Source organism: Anopheles nili, chromosome 3 (genome assembly GCF_943737925.1).
Source record: "Anopheles nili chromosome 3, idAnoNiliSN_F5_01, whole genome shotgun sequence".
NCBI classification, from domain to species: domain Eukaryota; kingdom Metazoa; phylum Arthropoda; class Insecta; order Diptera; family Culicidae; genus Anopheles; species Anopheles nili.
Genome location: NC_071292.1, coordinates 24032367 through 24052057, shown reverse-complemented (window position 1 = coordinate 24052057; position 19691 = coordinate 24032367). Strand labels below are relative to the sequence as shown.

General features: G+C 43.7%; 1 protein-coding gene across 1 annotated transcript; it reads right to left on the bottom strand.

Annotated features, from left to right (window-relative positions):
• Positions 1-115: 115 nt before the first annotated feature.
• LOC128723925 (vascular endothelial growth factor receptor 1) lies at positions 116-11794 on the bottom strand. Its single transcript, XM_053817690.1, has 15 exons — positions 11713-11794; positions 10528-10691; positions 10128-10463; positions 8921-9233; positions 6701-6861; positions 6114-6618; positions 5867-6045; positions 5360-5401; positions 4485-5226; positions 3945-4421; positions 3711-3879; positions 2788-3023; positions 2105-2700; positions 1882-2035; positions 116-1809 (listed from the first exon to the last, which is right to left on the bottom strand). The coding sequence occupies exons 1-15, from the start codon at positions 11792-11794 to the stop codon at positions 1379-1381; spliced, it is 4587 nt and encodes a 1528-aa protein (XP_053673665.1). The 3' UTR covers positions 116-1378.
• Positions 11795-19691: the final 7897 nt, after the last annotated feature.

Sequence of the window (19691 nt, the reverse complement as noted above, 5' to 3'; positions counted from 1 at the left end):
TAAGTTTAGAAAGAACCCCTAGAAAGAACACCTAGTATAATACTAACTCAGCAAACATGAGCAATGACCCAAAGGAAGTATTTTCAGTTGTACGTTTCTTTTATTGGGTATAAATATAGATCGTTTCTTTATATTTTATCTTCATGGTCTGCTTTATTTACCGCAACTCATCAATAACTATTACATGGAAGCCGATAAATGAACTGTTGCTTGTCGAACAGATCTATTAAAACATGATCACTATATGGCTGATATAAATTATTTACACTTACTTATACGGTACACACAGCTGTAAAGATCATACAAAAATAATATTCAATTTTGCATCTGGTAGAAGATTCCAGTCCCGATGAAACCTACTCTTTGCATAAAAGGCTTCTTAAGTATAAATGAAGGTTGCATGGAAGGCTTAGCAAAAGGATTCCTAATCCTCAGCAGGTTGGTGTAGGTTAAGGCTACAGCATACCAAACGGTAATGGTAAACTCTGTGTAGTTTGAATGGAAACAAAACCTTCTGGGATGGAACGACTTAAATAGGAGGAAATGTAATGTTTGAATCAAACAAAACATCATTTATGTGCGTCATTTCCCGCTTGCTACAATTGGCACTTTTCGTCGTTTAAGATCGTAAGGATACCTTATATTCGTCTGAATTCGAAATGCATCGCTGCGTCCCACATACGTTCCTAGCACTCGAGTAAAACATAACTCTTAATTTAGATGTTCGTTTAATATACATTGGTTGTTCTATAAAATAAGCGTCGCAACCTATACGAAGTTGTCGTTCAAACGATGATGCTTTTTTTGAACGAAATGCCAACCGAGACTCGTTTTTCTGACATCTAACAGAAATACAACTGTGCATTGCACGATTAATGGGTTGATTTTGATGAAATTTGAGAATTTTCTTCTATTTGGCATATGGTCTCGTTGTTGATCTCCGTCGATCTAAGAGCACTCTTATAACACATTTCTAAAACCGCTTGCTTTCTGCACGCGGTTCTGGCGCTCTTGATGATTGACAATTGGCGAGATCATGTGTGTCGAAATCCCTTACGTTATTTAAAAAAAATCTATCTCAAGAGCTATGAAACGTCTTTTCTGCTACCTGCAGGCTTTTCTAGTTCCGAAACATGTTGGTAGGATACCCAAAAACTATCACATCAAGCATATTTCGTTAACCATAGTGTCATAAACCTGTCGATTCAGAACCGAACCACATCGTAGTAGGCCATACATCGATCGACGAATCGATTACAGGCATACATGGAACCGTAAACCGAAGAACTTGTGCAGTGGCTTCAGTGTTAAAATACGTACTCTATCGCCAGGTTTATCACGTAACCAACGCATTATTTTACACGTTGGTCGAACAACACTAGCAGCGTTTTTCATCGACCATATTTAACGCAATGTATCCAGGATTACTGATGGCTTCCTGCGCGGCCTGCTCCTCTTTACCAGGTCGGGAGTTAAACGTGTGGTTCTTCACGTTCATGTATTCTGGCTCGGAGTTATGCTTGCTTTTCCGTTCCCTCGGCATGGGGCTGACGGGTTCCGTTTCGGAATCGGAATTGAACCCGTTTGCAGTAGACGACAGTAGGCTTCCCTCAAGCATTGGAATTTCTTCAGGCAGCCCTTGCTTCTTGTGCCGTTTGCTGCCATTCGGTGGACTAGTATCGAGGTTGTTGCGAATCGTTGGAGAATGACGATCGCTGTTGAATGAGGTAAAATCAAAGTGACTCTCCGCTGACTCAGACTTCGCTCTAGACATTTTAAGGTAGTCTTTGTCGTTTACAATTTCTGAAACTAAAATTAAAAAAACAAAAATACAATCACGTTTGGTGCTGCTCATAGTTTAGTTTGCTTTTCGATGCTTACTCGGGGGAAGAGGAAGAATAATTCCATTCACGTAATTAGGTGCAGCTGGTGCGAGCTCTTCAGGAGGTCCTAGATTGGCCAGGTAATCGGTTTCACCTCGTTCTAGTTTTTCGGTGTTCATTTGCAAGTATGGCTCGTTTAGTTCCAAATAATGCTGAAATCGAAGCGAAAGGACTCACATTAAACAAACTCATGAACGACTCCTTCTCTCTCGCTTACTTACATCTCGCATTTCGTCTGGGAGCATTGCGTTGAATCTGCTCTTCAGATCCTTAAACGAGGGTCTCGAGTCCGGCTTCACGTTCCAACAGTTCAACATAATATCATAAATATCCTGATTCGAGTATTGTGGCTTGTCCATGCGATAACCGTCGCGTAGCTTGTTATACAGCTCCTGGTTCGCATCCATGCCCGGGTAGGGCACCATCCCGAGGGAGAACACCTCCCACAACACGATACCATAGGCCCACACATCCGAGTAAGTGCTGAATACGTTGTCGCTTATGCACTCCAGTGCAAGCCACTTGAACGGAAGCGGTGCTTCACCCTTTTTCTTGTAATTATCGCTCTTGTACATCGAGCGAGCCAGGCCGAAATCGCAAATCTTCACCACGTTATCATCGCACAGCAGAATGTTGCGAGCGGCCAGATCGCCATGCAGCACCTTGCGCGAAGCCAAATACTCCATGCCGCAAGCAATCTGTGAGGCCCAGCAAACGAGATCCGTTGTGTTGACCGATCGAGCAGGACCTTTGTAATCCATTCCGTAGTTCGAGCGCCAAAGCGGTTCGTTCGAGTTGACCGTATTTAAATCTTCCCCTGAAAGCGTACACAGTGGAAAAGCGAAGCAGAATGCATTTGATTAAAGCACATAGCTGGAAAACGCACGACAAATGTCTAGCTTACCATCGACGGATGTCATGGCTGTAACCTCCGTGTTGCAACTGTCCACCATGGCCATGTTCTGCATTCCAGAGTGGCGTACGTATCCTTTAGAGTTGAGGTGTTTCTTCGGGTCAACGTACGCTTGCGTCGATCCGCTGTCGATGTGATTATTGTGGTAGAAAGCAGTCGGATGTTGGAGAGGATGATGATTCACGTTGTTGGTGGAAAACGAGAGATTTACATATTTCAAGCCCTGACTACGTTACCACAATGTTAGCCACAATACACCAACGAGCCAAACGATCACACCAATCACCAAACACCAGCATACGCAAGAGAAAAAGAGATGCCACAACACAAATAGACGCGATGATTTTGCGCACGGATGAGATGTTAGAACAACACGGTTGCAGAGATGCGAGCATGATGCATGATGCATGAACAGCAAACACGCAGGATGGCATAAGAAAGTGTGAATTAGGAAGAGTAGAATATAGAACGAATACGGATAAGTCAAACGATATGTCAGATAACAGGACATTTTGTAAATTAGTAAGTAGTAAACGATACTGTGGGGTTTTTGTCTAATGCCTGCTTCCTTGAGTGCATTTCAGAGTGAGTTAAATACGAGTCTTGAGCAAATTGTTAGCTTTTATGTAAACAACAAACCGTTTGTTAGATCATTTATGTATTTTAATTGCATTATATTATCCTATCGTAATTATATGTTATAAACCAATGTCAAGGGTTATGATATTAAAATTACTGTTATATGCTCAAGTTGTAATTTTCCCTCTGTTGTTAGCATTTGTAAGAAGTTTAAAATTTAACATATTGAACAACATACTCTAGGTTAGATATCATTACAGCAGAATAGGGTTAGTTGAACTACTTCAGATTATTCGTGCAACTGCAACGTGCATATGTGGAATTGCATCACTTACCTATTGTATTGATAGCCGCACTTCGACCAGCGTAGCTGGTTTTTGTCGATAGAAGAATCTATCTCACCCGTTTCCTGATTTATTTGATCGATAAAGTATGACCGATGCTTTTGGAGGAAGTTCTGGATGTTACCAAATCTGCAGTACTCAACAATGACCATTAGTTCGCCTGCGATTGAAAACAATCGTATTAGAAATTGAACCCGCGACCCATTTCACACCCCATTCACATACGTTTGGCAATGTTTTTCGTAACCGCTCCGAGTAGGTTCACCACATTTAAGTGCTGCCCCAAGTGGACCATAATTTTTAGCTCCGAAATCAACGCCCGCATGACTTCATTATCCGATTGTTTCTTGACCATTTTCACGGCCACAATCGATTCGTCTTCGGTTACCATGATGCGCGTAGCCGTAGCTTTCATGACCACACCGAACGCACCGGTTCCAAGCTGTTTGCCCAGCTTGAGCTGATCCTTCGGAAACTCGTACTCTGAGTTGTAAGGCAACAAGTCAGCTTGTTCGTCAAGAGCTAGCTCGGGATTGTAGATACCCAGGTTGCCTTCCTCGAAGTTTATGATGCCGGCATCCTTCATGGCTTTGACTTCTTTCTTTTTCTTGCAGTAGAACAAGGTCACTAGTATGATCGCGACGATGAGAATCGCCATCAGGCATATGATACCGTAGATAAGCGACTTACTGACAACCGCCGCTAAAACGACAGCATGAATATTGAGCACAGAGCAAAAAGCTAAATGTTTAAAAACAAACTTACTTCGAACGTCTATTTTCCAATACTTTTCAATCGAACCCATTTTATTTTCCGCGCGACACTCAAACATGCCCAGATCCTCCTTTTTGAGATATTCGAATAGCAGTGCCGTTTTGGTTAACTGCACGCGAGTGCTCGATTCATCCACTTGCACTGGAACATCATCCTTTAGCCAAACGATGTACGGATCTGGGGTCCCGACTATGTCGCACTCCAGTCTAAGTGGGTCGTGCAAGTTAACTGAGAGGCTTTGATTAGATTTTCCAGATAGCAGTTGCGGGGCTTGCGGTTCCAGTACATTTAACATATATGCTAAGGATTCGGTCGTATTGAGAATGCTCTTCACCTGACAGTACACAGGACCATCGTGTTCTTGGGTGATATGATCGATATTCAAAACAGCCTCCCAGGCGTACAGACCAGGCGTTTTCGAGTACTGAACCTCGCTCACACCGTCCGATTGGGTCAGTATCCTGTTGTTCCGCATGAACACGATCTCTTTAGTGTAATTGTACACAAGTGCCAAACAGACAATCGTAACGTTATCACCGACCGTGATGGCTTCCTTCGGTTGCACCTTTTCCAATGTAACGGACTCCGTGAGGTCAGTTATCAGCAAATCTGCTTGTGCAATTTCATTGGCCACTTCGTTGCTCGCCATGCAGTACACAATACCTGGCTCCGTGGATACAGTTGTGAATACCCGCGATTTGACTATCATGGACTCTACTTTCCCGCTCGGCGACTGCAAAGAATAAACGACTATCGTTAAAAACTATCGTTCGGATTTCTTAGCTCCTTCGCTTGTTATTTAATTTACGCATGTAAATCTAGCATTTCAGTACAAATATTCGAAGCTTGGCAAAAAAAAATCTTACCCTTCTTGCTGTCGGCTCCAAAATGGTTTCCGAACTCGAGGACTAGAGAAACGAGTGGAAATGAGGAGTGTTAGCACACAAAGCACAAAACAAGCGTATTTTTTTAGCACTATCAACATGTAACAAATAATACCATTACAAGAATAATCAATTAAAACAATTTTCATCTAGTTCCAACGGCAACGACGTCAATAATGTGTCGACAGAATCGACGATCATTATGGAAAAAAAATACAATCATTTCACGAATCTTACCGCACTTACCTTTAGCATGGATTACGATCAGTTTACAGACATGTTAATTTTTCGATTTTTTTTATAGATATTAATTACGCTGCTTAATTAGTGTTTTAAGTGACAAACAATTTTTAGATTGATTTTTTGAGCTACATTCAAACGCATTAAATAAAACAATTGCCTTGTTAAAATGAGCACAAAAAACCTCATGCGCGATCAGGGCAGTGTCGTAAAAGCAGGGAATACATTGAAACTAAAGCTTATACTTACATCCCAGTCGGTAGATTTTGGCTCCACTATTGTTCGCGAACAGTTTTTCCACGGCTGTTGCTGACAGGGCATAAATGCGAAAGAGAGATCCGGACGTGGAAAGCCAACACCACGGCATGTAAACGATACCTCTTCATTCGGTTTCACTAGCTTGCTCTCGATGTGTACCATTGATATGCCTGCAAATAAGCACACCCGATTGAAAGATATTATCTGCTACATCAATTTTGCCGCTCAGGTCTCTTACCATGCACGTAAACTCCCATTTGGTATTTGCCTTCGCCATTTCCAGCTAAGATAACCACCGTGTAGTTGCCCGTATCCTCCACTCTAGGATCGTTAATTCGCAGCTTAACGTGCGTCTTGGTTTGCGAGAATTCGTACTTTCCGGTATCATTCTTCAACTCAATATCATCATCCTTCATCCAGTAGCACGAGATAGTCACAGGATACGAGCGGTACTCGAGGACAATATCGATTGGTCTCATTTTTTTATTGCCTTTGCGACGAATGCTGATCTCCGTAAGGTTGTTCTCTTCCCACAACTTTACATAGTCACCCGCGGATTCTCTTACATACAGCGTGTAGTGTTTTCCGTTTTTGTGGCCAATGTGATCCGTCGCTTCGCATCGATACAAGCCACCATCGCTAGTGCTTGCCTGGTCGATAGTCAACTCCAGTGTTACAAGCTCGAAATGTTCGCTCCCTTCGATTGGTTTAGACTTCATCCTACCGATCTTAATTCTTGAATTCTGTGGGGTCGTAATGAATTTGAATTCCATGTCAAGACTATGAATTGATCTTGAGCGCACATTTCCATTTGATCATACTCACATGTTCGGCTGGCATTAGTTTTGGCGGAGTGAGCCACGTCATATCGAGGTGTACTCCAGCCCGAATGGTTATTGCGCAAACTAATCTTATGGGTTTACCAATTGGGATAAGATCGCCCGTATCGCTGATGATCGTTGGTTTCTGCAGGTACTCTGTTACGGCTAAACACAAAATTGCAATAAATATAAGTTGCAATACAATAGACTGTAACTTCACGAACGGACACGTGTTATTTCAATCCACACACTGTATTAAATAATGGGGACTAATTATGGAATCTCGGTGTGCAACTTGATGGTAAATAGTGCCATCGATTGCGGAAGCAACTATTGAATTGAAACGTTTTGTTACATGACGGTGAAATAAGTAAATTACAGTGGACATTTATGCAGGGCCATGCAGCATTATAGCTAAGCTTAAATATTATCGTGCAAATATAACTAAACCACGTGTCATAAAAGAACACAATACGAAAGCATGCACATTAATGATTCGGCAGAATCATACAAGCAAACCGGTTTCAATGTTTTCCATCGCCAACGGACTTTTATGATCACTTTGCAAATGCTCCAAAGCAATTACGGCTATTCGGCTAGTGTATGTCATAGCGGTTATTACAGTCGCAGTTCCGACAGTCGGTAATAGCATCTAACGTAGCTAGATGAAATTATTCTGCAATTATCCGAACTCCGCAGGATAATATTCCGGTATTAACGATGCAATGAAATGTTTACGACTGTCTATCGATTTTCTATTGGAGTTGATATTGATGAACACAGTGGGAGAGAAGGAGCAATAACTTCACAAGAGTTATGATACTTCTACACAGCTTCTGATTACCCGTAATTTCCGGAAACATTGTGGTGGTGAATTAGTATTTTAATTTCGGTGTCAAAGCTTTTAGAATTTCACAAAGCGAAGTAAATGTATCTTTGGGTTGGGAAATTTGTTGAGATTAATGATTGGTTCGTGAATGTTTGATAAACATTTAGATACCCGTGATAGCCGTAGTAGAATCGTGTCAAGATGTTGAGAAAGTGAGGATTAATCAAACCAGTGTGAGGAAGTCTGGGCTGCGCACCACCATAACCATAGACAACCACAAGATAATTCTAGTACTAGTATGTACTAACACCCGTCGTTTGGTATCGTTAGCATCTAATGTGATGAATAGTCTAGTAAGCGTTGGTTCAACCATTGGCACAATTTTAGAAACCTCATACCTTCATCTGAATCGTCTGAACATCGCGCGAGTAGTAGAAGAAGCACGTTATTGGGCATTGACGGTGGAACACGTTATTTTGTGTGTATGTCGATATGATGAGATAAGAATAAAAATAAATAAAATATGTTTTTAATTTTTTTTCCATTATTCATCGCAAGTTGCGCTGATTTCCCTACGCAGAATACTAGCAAATAGTACCGTTTCCAACCACCATGACACTGGAAGAAATTCTTTAGTAAAACAGGACGTCCTGTGCAGCGTCTATAGCGACAGAAATTGAAATTACCATGCATTTTTAACCATTGAATGGTTGTACATTTTCGTGATGTGTGAATATGCATAACTAGCCGTTGCTTTAGATACATTGTTATGGAAGAGCAATGTATTCATTGAAACAAGTTCGTTTATGCATACAAGAAATAATCATGCAATTAGAGTACGGACTGGTGCAATAGGAAAATGATGACTAGTTGACAGTGAAAATAACAAGAAATTAAAGGAATAAGTGGTTGTTTGAAGAAAAGTTAACGGAAGGCAATAAACTTTGACGTCAATCACATAACGAGACAGAACAGCAAGAAGAAAATGTAGAGAGTAATTACGTGGAAACTTTGTAGATGTAGAACTGTGTGAAGGCAACAATGGAGGATGTGAAGCATTTTTGCTACGAGGATAGACATTTAAAGGGCCTGGTGTAGTCGGTTGGTCATGGTAACCGAAAGAGGTTCCGACAACCGTGGCAGTACTAGTGTATCTAGTTGTATCCTCAACAGTGCTGTCGCTTGAGGAAGAATGATTTAGTGCCGTACTATTGCCATCCGTAATACTACTGTTTTCAAAGTCCACGTCAAAGAGGCTGACTGTTGTTTTTACGTTTTCGGTACTGTTTTCGTATCGATCAGCAGCAGATCGTTTTTTAATGAATTTATAAATCTTCCAAAAGTCCGAAAACGAAAGAGCAACCAAGTCGGAGGGCATAGCTGGCACACGTGTACTTTTTAGTGATTTGTCGATTTTGTCGTCCTTAATTGGTACGTCATCGTAATTAGCACCATCACCAATATCGATTGCGTCGGGTTCCATCTCTGGTGGGTGCTCCCGTGAAAGAGAACCACCCCTAATACTAGCGACGGTTGGACGTCGTCTGATGCAAGGAAACTCACAATTCTCTATGATCGCGATTTCGAAGTGTATCGGTTGGTAGGGACTGTTTTTCGCCATGCAGTAGTAGGAACCACCGTCTTCCAGTCTGTTAAACTGTAGTTCATATCCTTGCGTACTACTGTACTTATAATCATCAATCAAATCCTGGAGTGATAAAGAGTGATATAAAGTTCAAACCTCTTGTAGAGAAATATGTTGCTAAAAAAGCACAGACAAACACACAACGGTCTATGGAAGCTTAAGAAAAGTATAGTAGAACGTCGATCGGGCCAATGTTGTAGGATACGTAGAATTAGGGTGGAATAGTTTAGATGAACCAAGTATTTTTGCTAACCACGGGAGATTTTTTACACTGTTTCGCTGGAAGGAGGAGGATGAGTTTTTTTATAGATACAGATATTTCTTTATACAAGTATTTTTTAAGCCAGCCCATTTTGATCGTTTCACCAAAACGGCATCGAGGGCATAAATTAGCAAAAGGTAACATATTGATGTTTTTTTTTTTTCTAAAATCACATCCGTATGCCACAAACGATGTTCTTTACGAAGTATGTACAGCTTATTAGCTCATTAGTTGGGGTTTTTTTTCAGGGAGTAATATTCAACGAAAGTAATTGGAGGCTTTCCCGAAGGGACTCATATTATAAATTTACACAACAAAAATGCAAATCGGCAAATTCGCAAGAATACACCGTTTTAGTTCATCGTGGGGAAGGGCAGAGTAATGACAAAACGAAAAACAACTCAACGTACGATAGATGGAAAAAGTCATCGTCTGGTTGACGTCGGCAGTGGAATTGAAGACTCTGCACACGAATGTTACATAACCGGTATCTAACCGTTGATAAATCATCGTAAAACCATTGGCCGGATCGTACGAGGTATTAAAGTTCTTAGGCTAGAAGAAGGCAGGAGAAGATTTTGATAGAAAGAGGGACTCCCAAGAGTAGCACTGCTCAGAAGACAGAGACATAAAGGCGACTACGGAAAGGGCGTTCCGCAGATTGTGGTGCCAGGTCGGCTGCATTAGTCGCTTACCCCTTCAACGTCCTTGTACAATTCCACATCGATACCCGGGTGGGTAGGTTTACATGGAATGACAAACGTTTCATACTGGATCACCCTAGAGACGGGTGAGTCAATCGGTACCAGGGGATGATCGGTATCATTCACGAACACGTAGATTGTTGAGGCCAAAAACTCTGGCACCATTTCGTCCAGTTCTTCTTCACCTCGGTTATGGAACGCTTGCTGATCGACGCAATAATACCGACCGACCATGGCGGCCGAGGCGTCGGTGAGCATTAGTATACTTCCAAACGGTTTCTCAGGATCATATGTCGGGTATTCCTCAGAGGCAACATTCGGTGGTTCCTACGAGCATAAAACAATGCATCAATACGTCGGGCCTGTGTTTGATCGATCGGTGCTTACTTACCCAATGGTACGATGCGGCATAATACTCCCACTTGATCGGTTCATGTGACTTGCAGGTGAAATTCCAACTGGCACCTTTCGGTAGCACGATTTTCTCCTCACCAAAATCGATTTCCGGAGCATCGTTACCGTCCTGTTCTTGAACGATATGATCCTCGGAAAGAGCTGCAACGGTGCATGGAAAGAAGAGCATTAAAGGTGATTTCAACGCAACTGAACTACGAACGACCCAACCGTCCCGAAAGAAAGCAAACGCAACTGAAATGCAACGAAAGAGAGAATCTGTTTTCCACCGATAAGTGCGCATTGTTTGTAAACATTCTATCTACTCGGAGGCATTTCCTTGCGTACGCTCGACAGGGGCAATGGAATTTTATCGTTCTTTTTTTATCAATCCGTTCTGTTTCCGCTTCGTCCGGCATCGGGCGGCCTCTGGCGGGATATCACCCACGTTTTCTAGCGCATATGTCTTTTGTACCACTCGTTCGTCGTAACACCGCGTTGCAACTCATTAAATCTCTCCAACTTATTTGGCATTCTCTTCGCACTCGAGGCATGGCAGAACATGTGCGTTTGCGGCGATTTCGAACTCAGATTTATTTGGTTCTTTGGCCTCAGATCTGGCCACACTGGACGCATGATTCCGAGGGCACAGGGTAACGTTATACCGTGGCGAAACATTTCTTGAGCTTCTCGCTAGACCCATGAAACTCAACCACAGACGCCAGATGCATCGTATGGATGCATCGCCGTCAATGGTTGGCCTGGCGCCCTAGTTGGCCCCGACCGGTTGGCTGGGCGCTTGTTTATGGCGGTACTTCAGGTGAAGTAATTAGGGCAACTAGTGCCGCATTGCTTGTCGGTAACAAGAGATTAATGAACGCTATGCTGCGTGAAATTTAAGAACATTCTGCGCCCTCTTCAGACGGATGGTTTTTGTGGTTTATCCATAAAGCCAACCGAGCGATACTTTGGTTCGTGGCGTGAACACGCACCGTGCTGCGTTGGTACGAATTTTGCCGACCATGGTATGGAACTTTACTAATATATCTTATTATGGATGTTAAACTATAATCCGATAATTGCAAACAAATTTTCGCAGTAACCAAAGGCAATAATTAACACCTTTAAAATTATTCTTATAATTAAACGATGAATGTGTCACAAGGAATCGCTCTCAACTTACCGCTAACTGTCGTCAGATGTTGGAACAACGTTAAGAAAACGATACACGTTGTGAATGATATCACAGCTGCTGATACTCCCATCTTGGTGATGCTGGAATATTCGTTAGTTCACTATATCTCTCTCGGCCACTGTATTTTCGGCACTATCGGTGTTTTTATCTCACACACTATTTCTAGCCGGCACATACATTACATAGTTTCGACACTCTTCGGAGAAAGCAATTTTCGAGACACATTTCTTATGCATCGAATTTGTTATTCACATTCTCATATCATGTTCAACACGCACTCGTTACGATGTGGTTTGAACTGTTCGAACTCTCGTTGTTTTTTCGATCACTGATGTACTGTATTTATAGCTGAAATCACAAACGAAGAAATAAGTTCCTGTAAACCACAATTAAAGCGAATAGGATACAACAAACAAACGGATCGAAACAATAAGCTGCAATGTCTCAATTTAATGCGTGGTATAATAATACTTCCGTGTCGCAGTGCCATTACAATCCTAGCATGATGAAATCTATTCGAAAGCCTTCTCGTCCATTAAATTAGGTATGCTAAAATGCAATCTCCCGCACCCTGAAGGTTCTCCAACGGTACGAACTAACGTGTTAATACGTTAAACGTGCAGCAGAAGATTCTAATTGTTGCAACAAATTATTGCCCATGTACCACACCTGCATCGTGCAGAGAGACATGACGGACCAAACGATCTAATCAAATGAAGAAAGTAGCTCCTTTCCTTAGGGGACAATTTATGCACGAGCCGCAAATCATCGCACCTACAGAACATGCCAATAGAAACACACGGCAATTGGGAGTGCCCTTTCACTGGAGTAATTAAACGAAGCCTAGGCGTTAGTGATAAGGCAAGGATTACGTTTCGATTTCCAACCAGCGCAGAACAGTGGCTGGCTTTTCGAACTTTCCACTTACATGGTGGAGTATTCTTTTAGTTGTGCAGTGTTGAATTTTTACGACTGATCTTTTCCCCACCGTGATGATTTACGCAATAGCTATGCTTCACACGTGAAATACCTTAGTTGTCACTTATTACTAAACAAAAGATTTCTGCCCCCGAGCCAGCTTATCATCACGGTAATAAAAATAAATGAGACAATTAGCACTGGTTTCTGTCGCGTCGTGTATCAGAGGGTTATTTACGCGTGGAAATGCCACAGTACCATCTTGGACATCCCCCACCAACCGGTGGTTTACTACTGGTTTTCGAAATAGCCAGGGTTCCAAATTCGCGCTTATAATCCACCACATTTTGTATCATGCCGTCGTCAAATAAGCCGCCAGTCATTCGTTTGCCATTGGCAAAAAGGGCTTCAGTTGGTGACCCCGAAATCTACGCGGCGCCATCCGTGTGAGAAGCTGCACGCGAATGCGTTTGTATTTGCATGTCCAACACGAAGATGCGATTTATGTCGGTAGATCGGTTTACAAGCTTGCCTTCACCGTGTTCTTGCGTTACTTTCCAGCAATCGGGTTATGGGCGGTTTACTTTCGCGAAACTTTGCTGAAGGTTTTGTGCGCTTGGCACGGAAATAAGGCAAGCCCAAGGCCGCCAAGCTCCATGTACTGTGCGTGTGAATTAAAACCTTCAAGTATGAAGTGCGTGCTTGATGGTGGAGATCAAAACAATGAAATAAATTTGCATATTACGCCGTTTGTAATTGTTGGCATACATTTATTCCGAATCATATATTTTATAACACAACAATCGATAAATAACTGTCGTTTATCATGAACCGAATTTCCTTTACATTGCCATGCCATTCAACCGAAGTATATTGAACCGATTGCTTGTCCCTGCAGCCGGCACCGGTACATGCTTCCATTAGTGCATTTCTGCATTCCAGTCGACCGGCTTGAGTAGTGATTGTGTACGCAAACGAAACATGCTACCGCATCGGGCCACAATCAGTTGACCTTCTTAACTTCTGACCCTTGTGACTAGCGGGGCTCGTGACGGATTTATCGATTTTTCGTTTATCCGCCGTGTCGCCCGTTTTCGACGCTATAGCGCCAGGCAAGCGCAACATACGGTCGGCATATTTAAGTAGCGAAACATAGATACCAAGCGAAAAAAAAATACCAACATTCGCCGCGACTCAAATGGGCTTCCCGTGCACGCTGCTGTGCGACTCGTCGTTCGACCGTTTGTAGTAATTAGAAAAGTGGGAGGAAAAACTGCCACAACATTTATGTTGAGGCTTCTCCATTTCACGCGCGGCCTGGTTGGCCTGGTAGCATGAGCATTCATCATGAGTGGCAGGCGCGAACGATGTGTCCCAGTGTTTGGCCAGCCCTTTGCACCCTCTTGCCGAAAGAAAAACCGTCCCCATAAAAAAAAACTCAACTGTTGCACGATGAACACCCAAACGCACTAATTTCATCACACGCTACGTTAATCCATTTATCCCAGTTAAGAGTGGGTTTGATTAATGGCGGAGTTTCCCGCCGGGTTCGAGAGTAGGTTCCTGTCTACTTTATGGCTTGAAAACCACAGAAAACTAAATATGTCTCCCAACTGTGGAGCAATAATAACCACAGCAGGAAAAGATGAACAGTTTAATGTACTTTATTTTTGGATGAACGATTACCTATGGGGTGGTCTATGCTGGTGAAGTATGCTTCGTGTATTTTTTCCTACCGTAACCATGGAAACAGCAAATGAAAAAATGATAAAACTTCAAAAACATATCAAGGATCTGGTACAATCTGATCGAGCGATCCACGGTAGATGCATCCCTTTCAATTTGCATCATCGCGCCTGTGTTCGAATTGAAGTAATTTTTACTGATTTAACAGCACACAGCCATTGGAGCACCCCGGCTGTATATTAGGGGAACACCCCTTGCGGTGATGGCGTGATCTCATGCCATCTTCTGCCATCTTCTGCTGACTGTTCAAGCCGCAAACATCATTCCTTTGTCGAACTCCAACGAACCAGTAATCCTTCGCGGCTCTTCCAAAACCCAACCCGCACTCCGGTACGGTCCTTAAGAACACGCTTTTTGGCCACGCCATCGACGGCGTGATAATGATGACATCACTAGCCGGTCAGTGTGTGCCGGTTGCAAATTAACACCGCACGTTGGGTGACTATGTCCGCTTTGGCCAGGAGCAAGCAACCGTCTCGCAATGGTGTTCGTTTGCATGTTTTCCCACATGTGGCGCAACTATTTTGCAGCCCATGTGTGTTTATTTTATCAACGTGTTGATTTCCCGCACATTGCAGGATAATTTTTTCCGTAATTGGAAAATTTCTTTAAATAATTCCGCAAAAGCCGTCCTTCGCGAATGAACGGATGAAGGCACTTCTAGTCTAACCTACTTCTATTCCCGCGGCACACTAATAAAATAAAATTGCAGCACCCCAGCCATAGCAACAGCATAGGGTGTTTTCTTGGAACGCCGTTTGTACTATTTCTTGGGATGCCACCGCCGGGCGAGGGTTAAAGTTCAACTAACATTAACTATGCTCTGTTCGTGGCGCATTTGGCCAGGCGGCACCTCGTGCGCTTAATAGATGAATGAATCTTCGTAAGCGATCGCCTGTCCGTCTGACCAACTGCCACCAGAGAGGCAGTTCCGTTTCAACCAAGTGAATCACCCATTTGTTCGCGTTTCCACCGAATCCGGTGTGCCAGTGTTTAAAAGTTCCTACACGTTCGACTGATTATGCTGCGAAACATGCACCACAGTTAGGACATACAAGCCCATGTATCCATTGTGATTAATGCTTAAATTGAGCCAAACCATCCGTGGTGTCGCTAACCAAGACGCAGGTTCGTTACACTATAGCTTAAATTAGTTTTACTTGGATTCCATGCAGTTTGCATTCCATGAATAAAATTGAATTCCTGAACGTTCGTTATGTGGCGAAGCATTGCCATCCCTGCATACGGCTTAGCTTACCATACGGACACGAATCGAAACGATGTCATTCGAATGACTTGAGGAGAATTACAGTAACAGAAGCGTCACTGCATACAGTTCATTATGAGGGGAAATTTACTTGTTTATAAATAACTTTTACATTATTACAATCGATCAACCACTATAAGGCTGATAGTGGTTTACTTGTATTTATCAACTATAAAACATACATCTGATCGTACTCCTCTCTGATTTAAAACAAAATTATTTACAAAACATAAACCCATTCCCATCGCCACCAGTTATCTCTGTGTTAATGAAAACACTTACCCCTTTTCGCGTGTCTACCTAATAAATAATGTCTGCTGAGAAAAATAGCATCCGAATGGATTAGAGTTGCAGCATTTTCTTATCAGAAACCTTATCGCATGCTCTACAATTCTTTCCATAACTGTGCCAATGCTGCTTTGAAATGCTTTTAGACAACTTTATCAAGAAAAGCATAGTTAACGAAGCATGCTGTGTCGTTCTGGTGCAGACTCAAGAACCCAATCAAATCACGAAAAATACAAACCAAATTAATTCCTTTTCATATAAATATAACATAGAATGTTGTAGTAATTGACAGTAATCGATAAAACAATCTACAGGTGGTTACAAAATGTTCATTCCGAGAAACGGTTTGGGTAACATTCATAACACTATCTACCGGAAAGAGATATCACATCCTTATCAGTTTTGCAACACGTGCACACGCACTCGCGAAGACAAATATGCCTTTATCAAACACTTGCGAAAGAGCTATCGTCGAACGCCGGACTGCGAACAGACGGTAACAATTTGGTAAGCAAATCTCAAACATATTAATCGCACAAGGCAAGACATGGTCCGTTTCCTTTTCCAATCGCCATAAACCGCCACATAAAGGTAAGCGTGTTTAAAAAGGCAACCAAATAAATAACAATCCCCCCCGATGGTTGACGCGTCTGCTTGCCTACTTGGATCGTTTTGCGCAAAAAGTGTGATGGCCTACTTGGCTTTTTCTTCCCAACCTGTGGATTCGTCACTGGCTTGACCACTTTCAAGTACAAGGTAAGGGAAGGGCAAAGCATTGGATCCTCAGCTGATAAATTTCCCCATCCGGCGTTAGCGAGATAAGCGCAAGTCCACGACGCGCGTTATCCATGAGGCATTCGATGAAATTTCACCAAAACGTGTGTGGAATTTCTACCAATTTGCCCCACATAATAGGCTCGATTCTACCTGTACAGTGACCGTCCATTTGCAAACCCACGCCATTACGCCCTTATGCGATGCACGACAAGGGTGGACGATGCAGTTTTTGCATAGTTTTCACATTAACAGGCACCCATTGCAGCCCGCTCGGTCGAGTGGTCAGCGACGAAAAAGGCCCAAACGAGAAAGTCATCCGCCAACCACACACATTGTGATGACACCGGCGGAAACCGAGACAGGTACACCCCATCCGGGAAAGGTGGGTTAGGGCATTTGGTGCCGGTTTCGATGCGGTTTCCGGCTACGCTACACTTGAAATACAATCACCCATGGGTACACGTAGGTGCACCGTTCGCTTCACCACTCGCAAGTGCTTCGTCAGCTTATGACACACAGCTTATGGCCTCGGAGTGTCGAGGACGTCACCGACGATCTTCGCTTCGCTTGGTTTACACGGATGTGCAGCTTTACAACCAGCCCTTCAGCATCCAGCTGCATGTGTCTGAAACGGTCCGGCATGGGTGGAGAAAATTCAAGTTTCCTTCGTTGCGATCGCTCAAGATCTGGTTCTGGTTAATGTCAACCGAACCACACCCCGGAGCTGTAAGGGTGGGCCCTGGCATTCCTCGGGGTGGCCCAAAAGCATATTATAAACAAACACTCGATACACCCGATGCCGGCGCAGACAAACTGCGGTGACGCGTGGACGAGTTATTAGCCTCTTACGCTTTGTATAAACGCGACCCGAACTAAACAAATCACCCTCGATGCACCCACCCAAAAGAAGAAGAAGAAAAAAAATAGTGCACCAAAACGCAGTCAATTGCAGCGAGCATGGGTTCCAGCGCCGCAGAAAAGTCGACCGGAAATTAATCGACGACGCGCGATCAATTGACTCCGCTATTGACTCCGCTTGGGTTTGACGTCACGGTTCGATGCATCGACTCGGGGGACTTTCCGGTGACAGTTTTCCCGCTTATGAATGCGTTTCAAATTGTTGCTCCACCGCGTGGTTCTCTCGCACGGGAATGTGGCTTTTAGGTGCGTACGATCGGTGTGTGTACTTGGGGCGTTGGTTGGGCGCATGTGTGTGTGTGTGTGCATTCTGTGCCAGCACTAGAACGATCGCCGGTTGCCCCAAAACCTTTAGAAACCACGAGAAAATGAGCCCCCCAGATCGCGCGTCATCGCAATACCGAACCCGCGTGCGTATGTGTGGTAGTGATCGTGGAATGGTCACGATCGTGTGCACACCTTTACCAGCGGTACCGGTGATTCATCAGATTGCGCGCGTGACGCGTTTGAATTCCCAATGGAGTTCGATCGCCAGACGGCGGTGTTTCGAGCCATTTTGGTTGGCTCAAGGATCTCCTTCGTCGGTTGTGGACCGTGGCCTCGACGCAGCTGCTAATTTGCCTCTCACAAACATGTACCAACCGCCATCGCCTTCGCCTGGGTATCAGTTTGATATCGAGGGTAACAACGTTTGTAGGGCTTTGCCTTTGCTTTCCCGGCTTTTCCTCCGAGTGTTATCTCAATGCGTTTGCTCGCTGCTTCTATCTCGGTCTCGCTTTCGCTCCACTGCGCTGTGTTTTTCGGTTTATCTTTACGGACAGCTTTTATGAAGTCTGGAAATATTTGTTTCACACGATACGATCGCGGGAGACCAGCGAACAAACGAACGCGACGGGTTGTCCCGTTAGCGATGGTGTTGTCGTCTTTCTGGTTTGAGTTTTCAAACGTGTGGGCAGGCGAAGAAAAGACGTCCAGCCATGCTAGAACGCAAGGCGCGATAATCTGGCGAGATGGCAATGTCGGGGGAATACGCCGGCTAGAAAGTGAACATCGAACGCGCCTGAAAAGGGCCCAACGAGGGACGACGTGGGCTCCGGACTTTGAGAACACATTCTTCCCCAGCCAGCGCGTTTAGGGATGTTTAAATATTTGCCCTTCGTCTTTTGTAGCCAAACATTTTCACGTGCCAACGGGCACATGTGTTCAAAGGGCTTGATATGTTGGTTGGACCCCGGCCGTTTGGTAAACATAGCGTCTGTGAGGTTTTTACGCTGAAGGGTTGATAATTGAGTTTTTTTTTTCAATTTCAAAAAAATAACTGAAAATAATCAACACCTACTAGCCACATCAGAACCGATTGCCTCCTTCGTAAAGCTTTTGCTGCACATGTGCAGGGCGTCAAGTGAATATACGCACGGGAAGATAAACAAACGATGTGCAAACTTTATTTGTGCCACTTTCGGTTGAAGTTTTTCCGCAACAATACCGCTTCGACGTAGCTCGGACATTAAATAAGGAAGCTAAACGACTGTGATGGCCACCCGATTGGGGCCTGTTCAAGGGAATCCACCTGTCGTGGAGTTGTTTATTTAGTTTTTCTTCACACGTAGGGTGGAGGTTTCGAAGCGTGTCTCTTCTCAACGTAGGAGATTTCTGTTCGGTGGGGCCACGTATTGAATAATTTTCACTCCTCCATTGCCACAACGGTGAATATTTGCACAGAGAAAACACAACCCCCGAAAGAAGAGATCAAAAGCAATCAACACCCGCTCTGGCAGCTTGATTCGTCCCGGGGGTATTATACATCTTTCCTTTGGGGTTTTTTCGTTCCACTATCGGCCCCGAAAACTGCTTCCACGAGAAACGTGATTCAAAAACCGGTTCGCGAACCCGATCTTTGACCGGTAATCCGCAGGCTAGCTCATGGCAGGAGCGATCCTAACCACGCGTTGCGTCACGGATGACGTCTAGAACGTGAATTTGGGGATGTTGATCGGCTTGTTGATCAGAGCAGGCACATTTGCTATGATTTCGCGGCACTGTTTAACCGTTC

Bases quoted from the DNA above. Each gene is read 5' to 3' on its own strand.
- LOC128723925 (XM_053817690.1), bottom strand. From the start codon at position 11,794: ATGGGAGTATCAGCAGCTGTGATATCATTCACAACGTGTATCGTTTTC. The intron at 10,464-10,527 runs GTAAGTAAGCAC...TTATGCTCGTAG, and splicing joins ATGCCGCATCGTACCATTGG to GAACCACCGAATGTTGCCTC. The intron at 2,701-2,787 runs GTAAGCTAGACA...GTACGCTTTCAG, and splicing joins AGCCATGACATCCGTCGATG to GGGAAGATTTAAATACGGTC.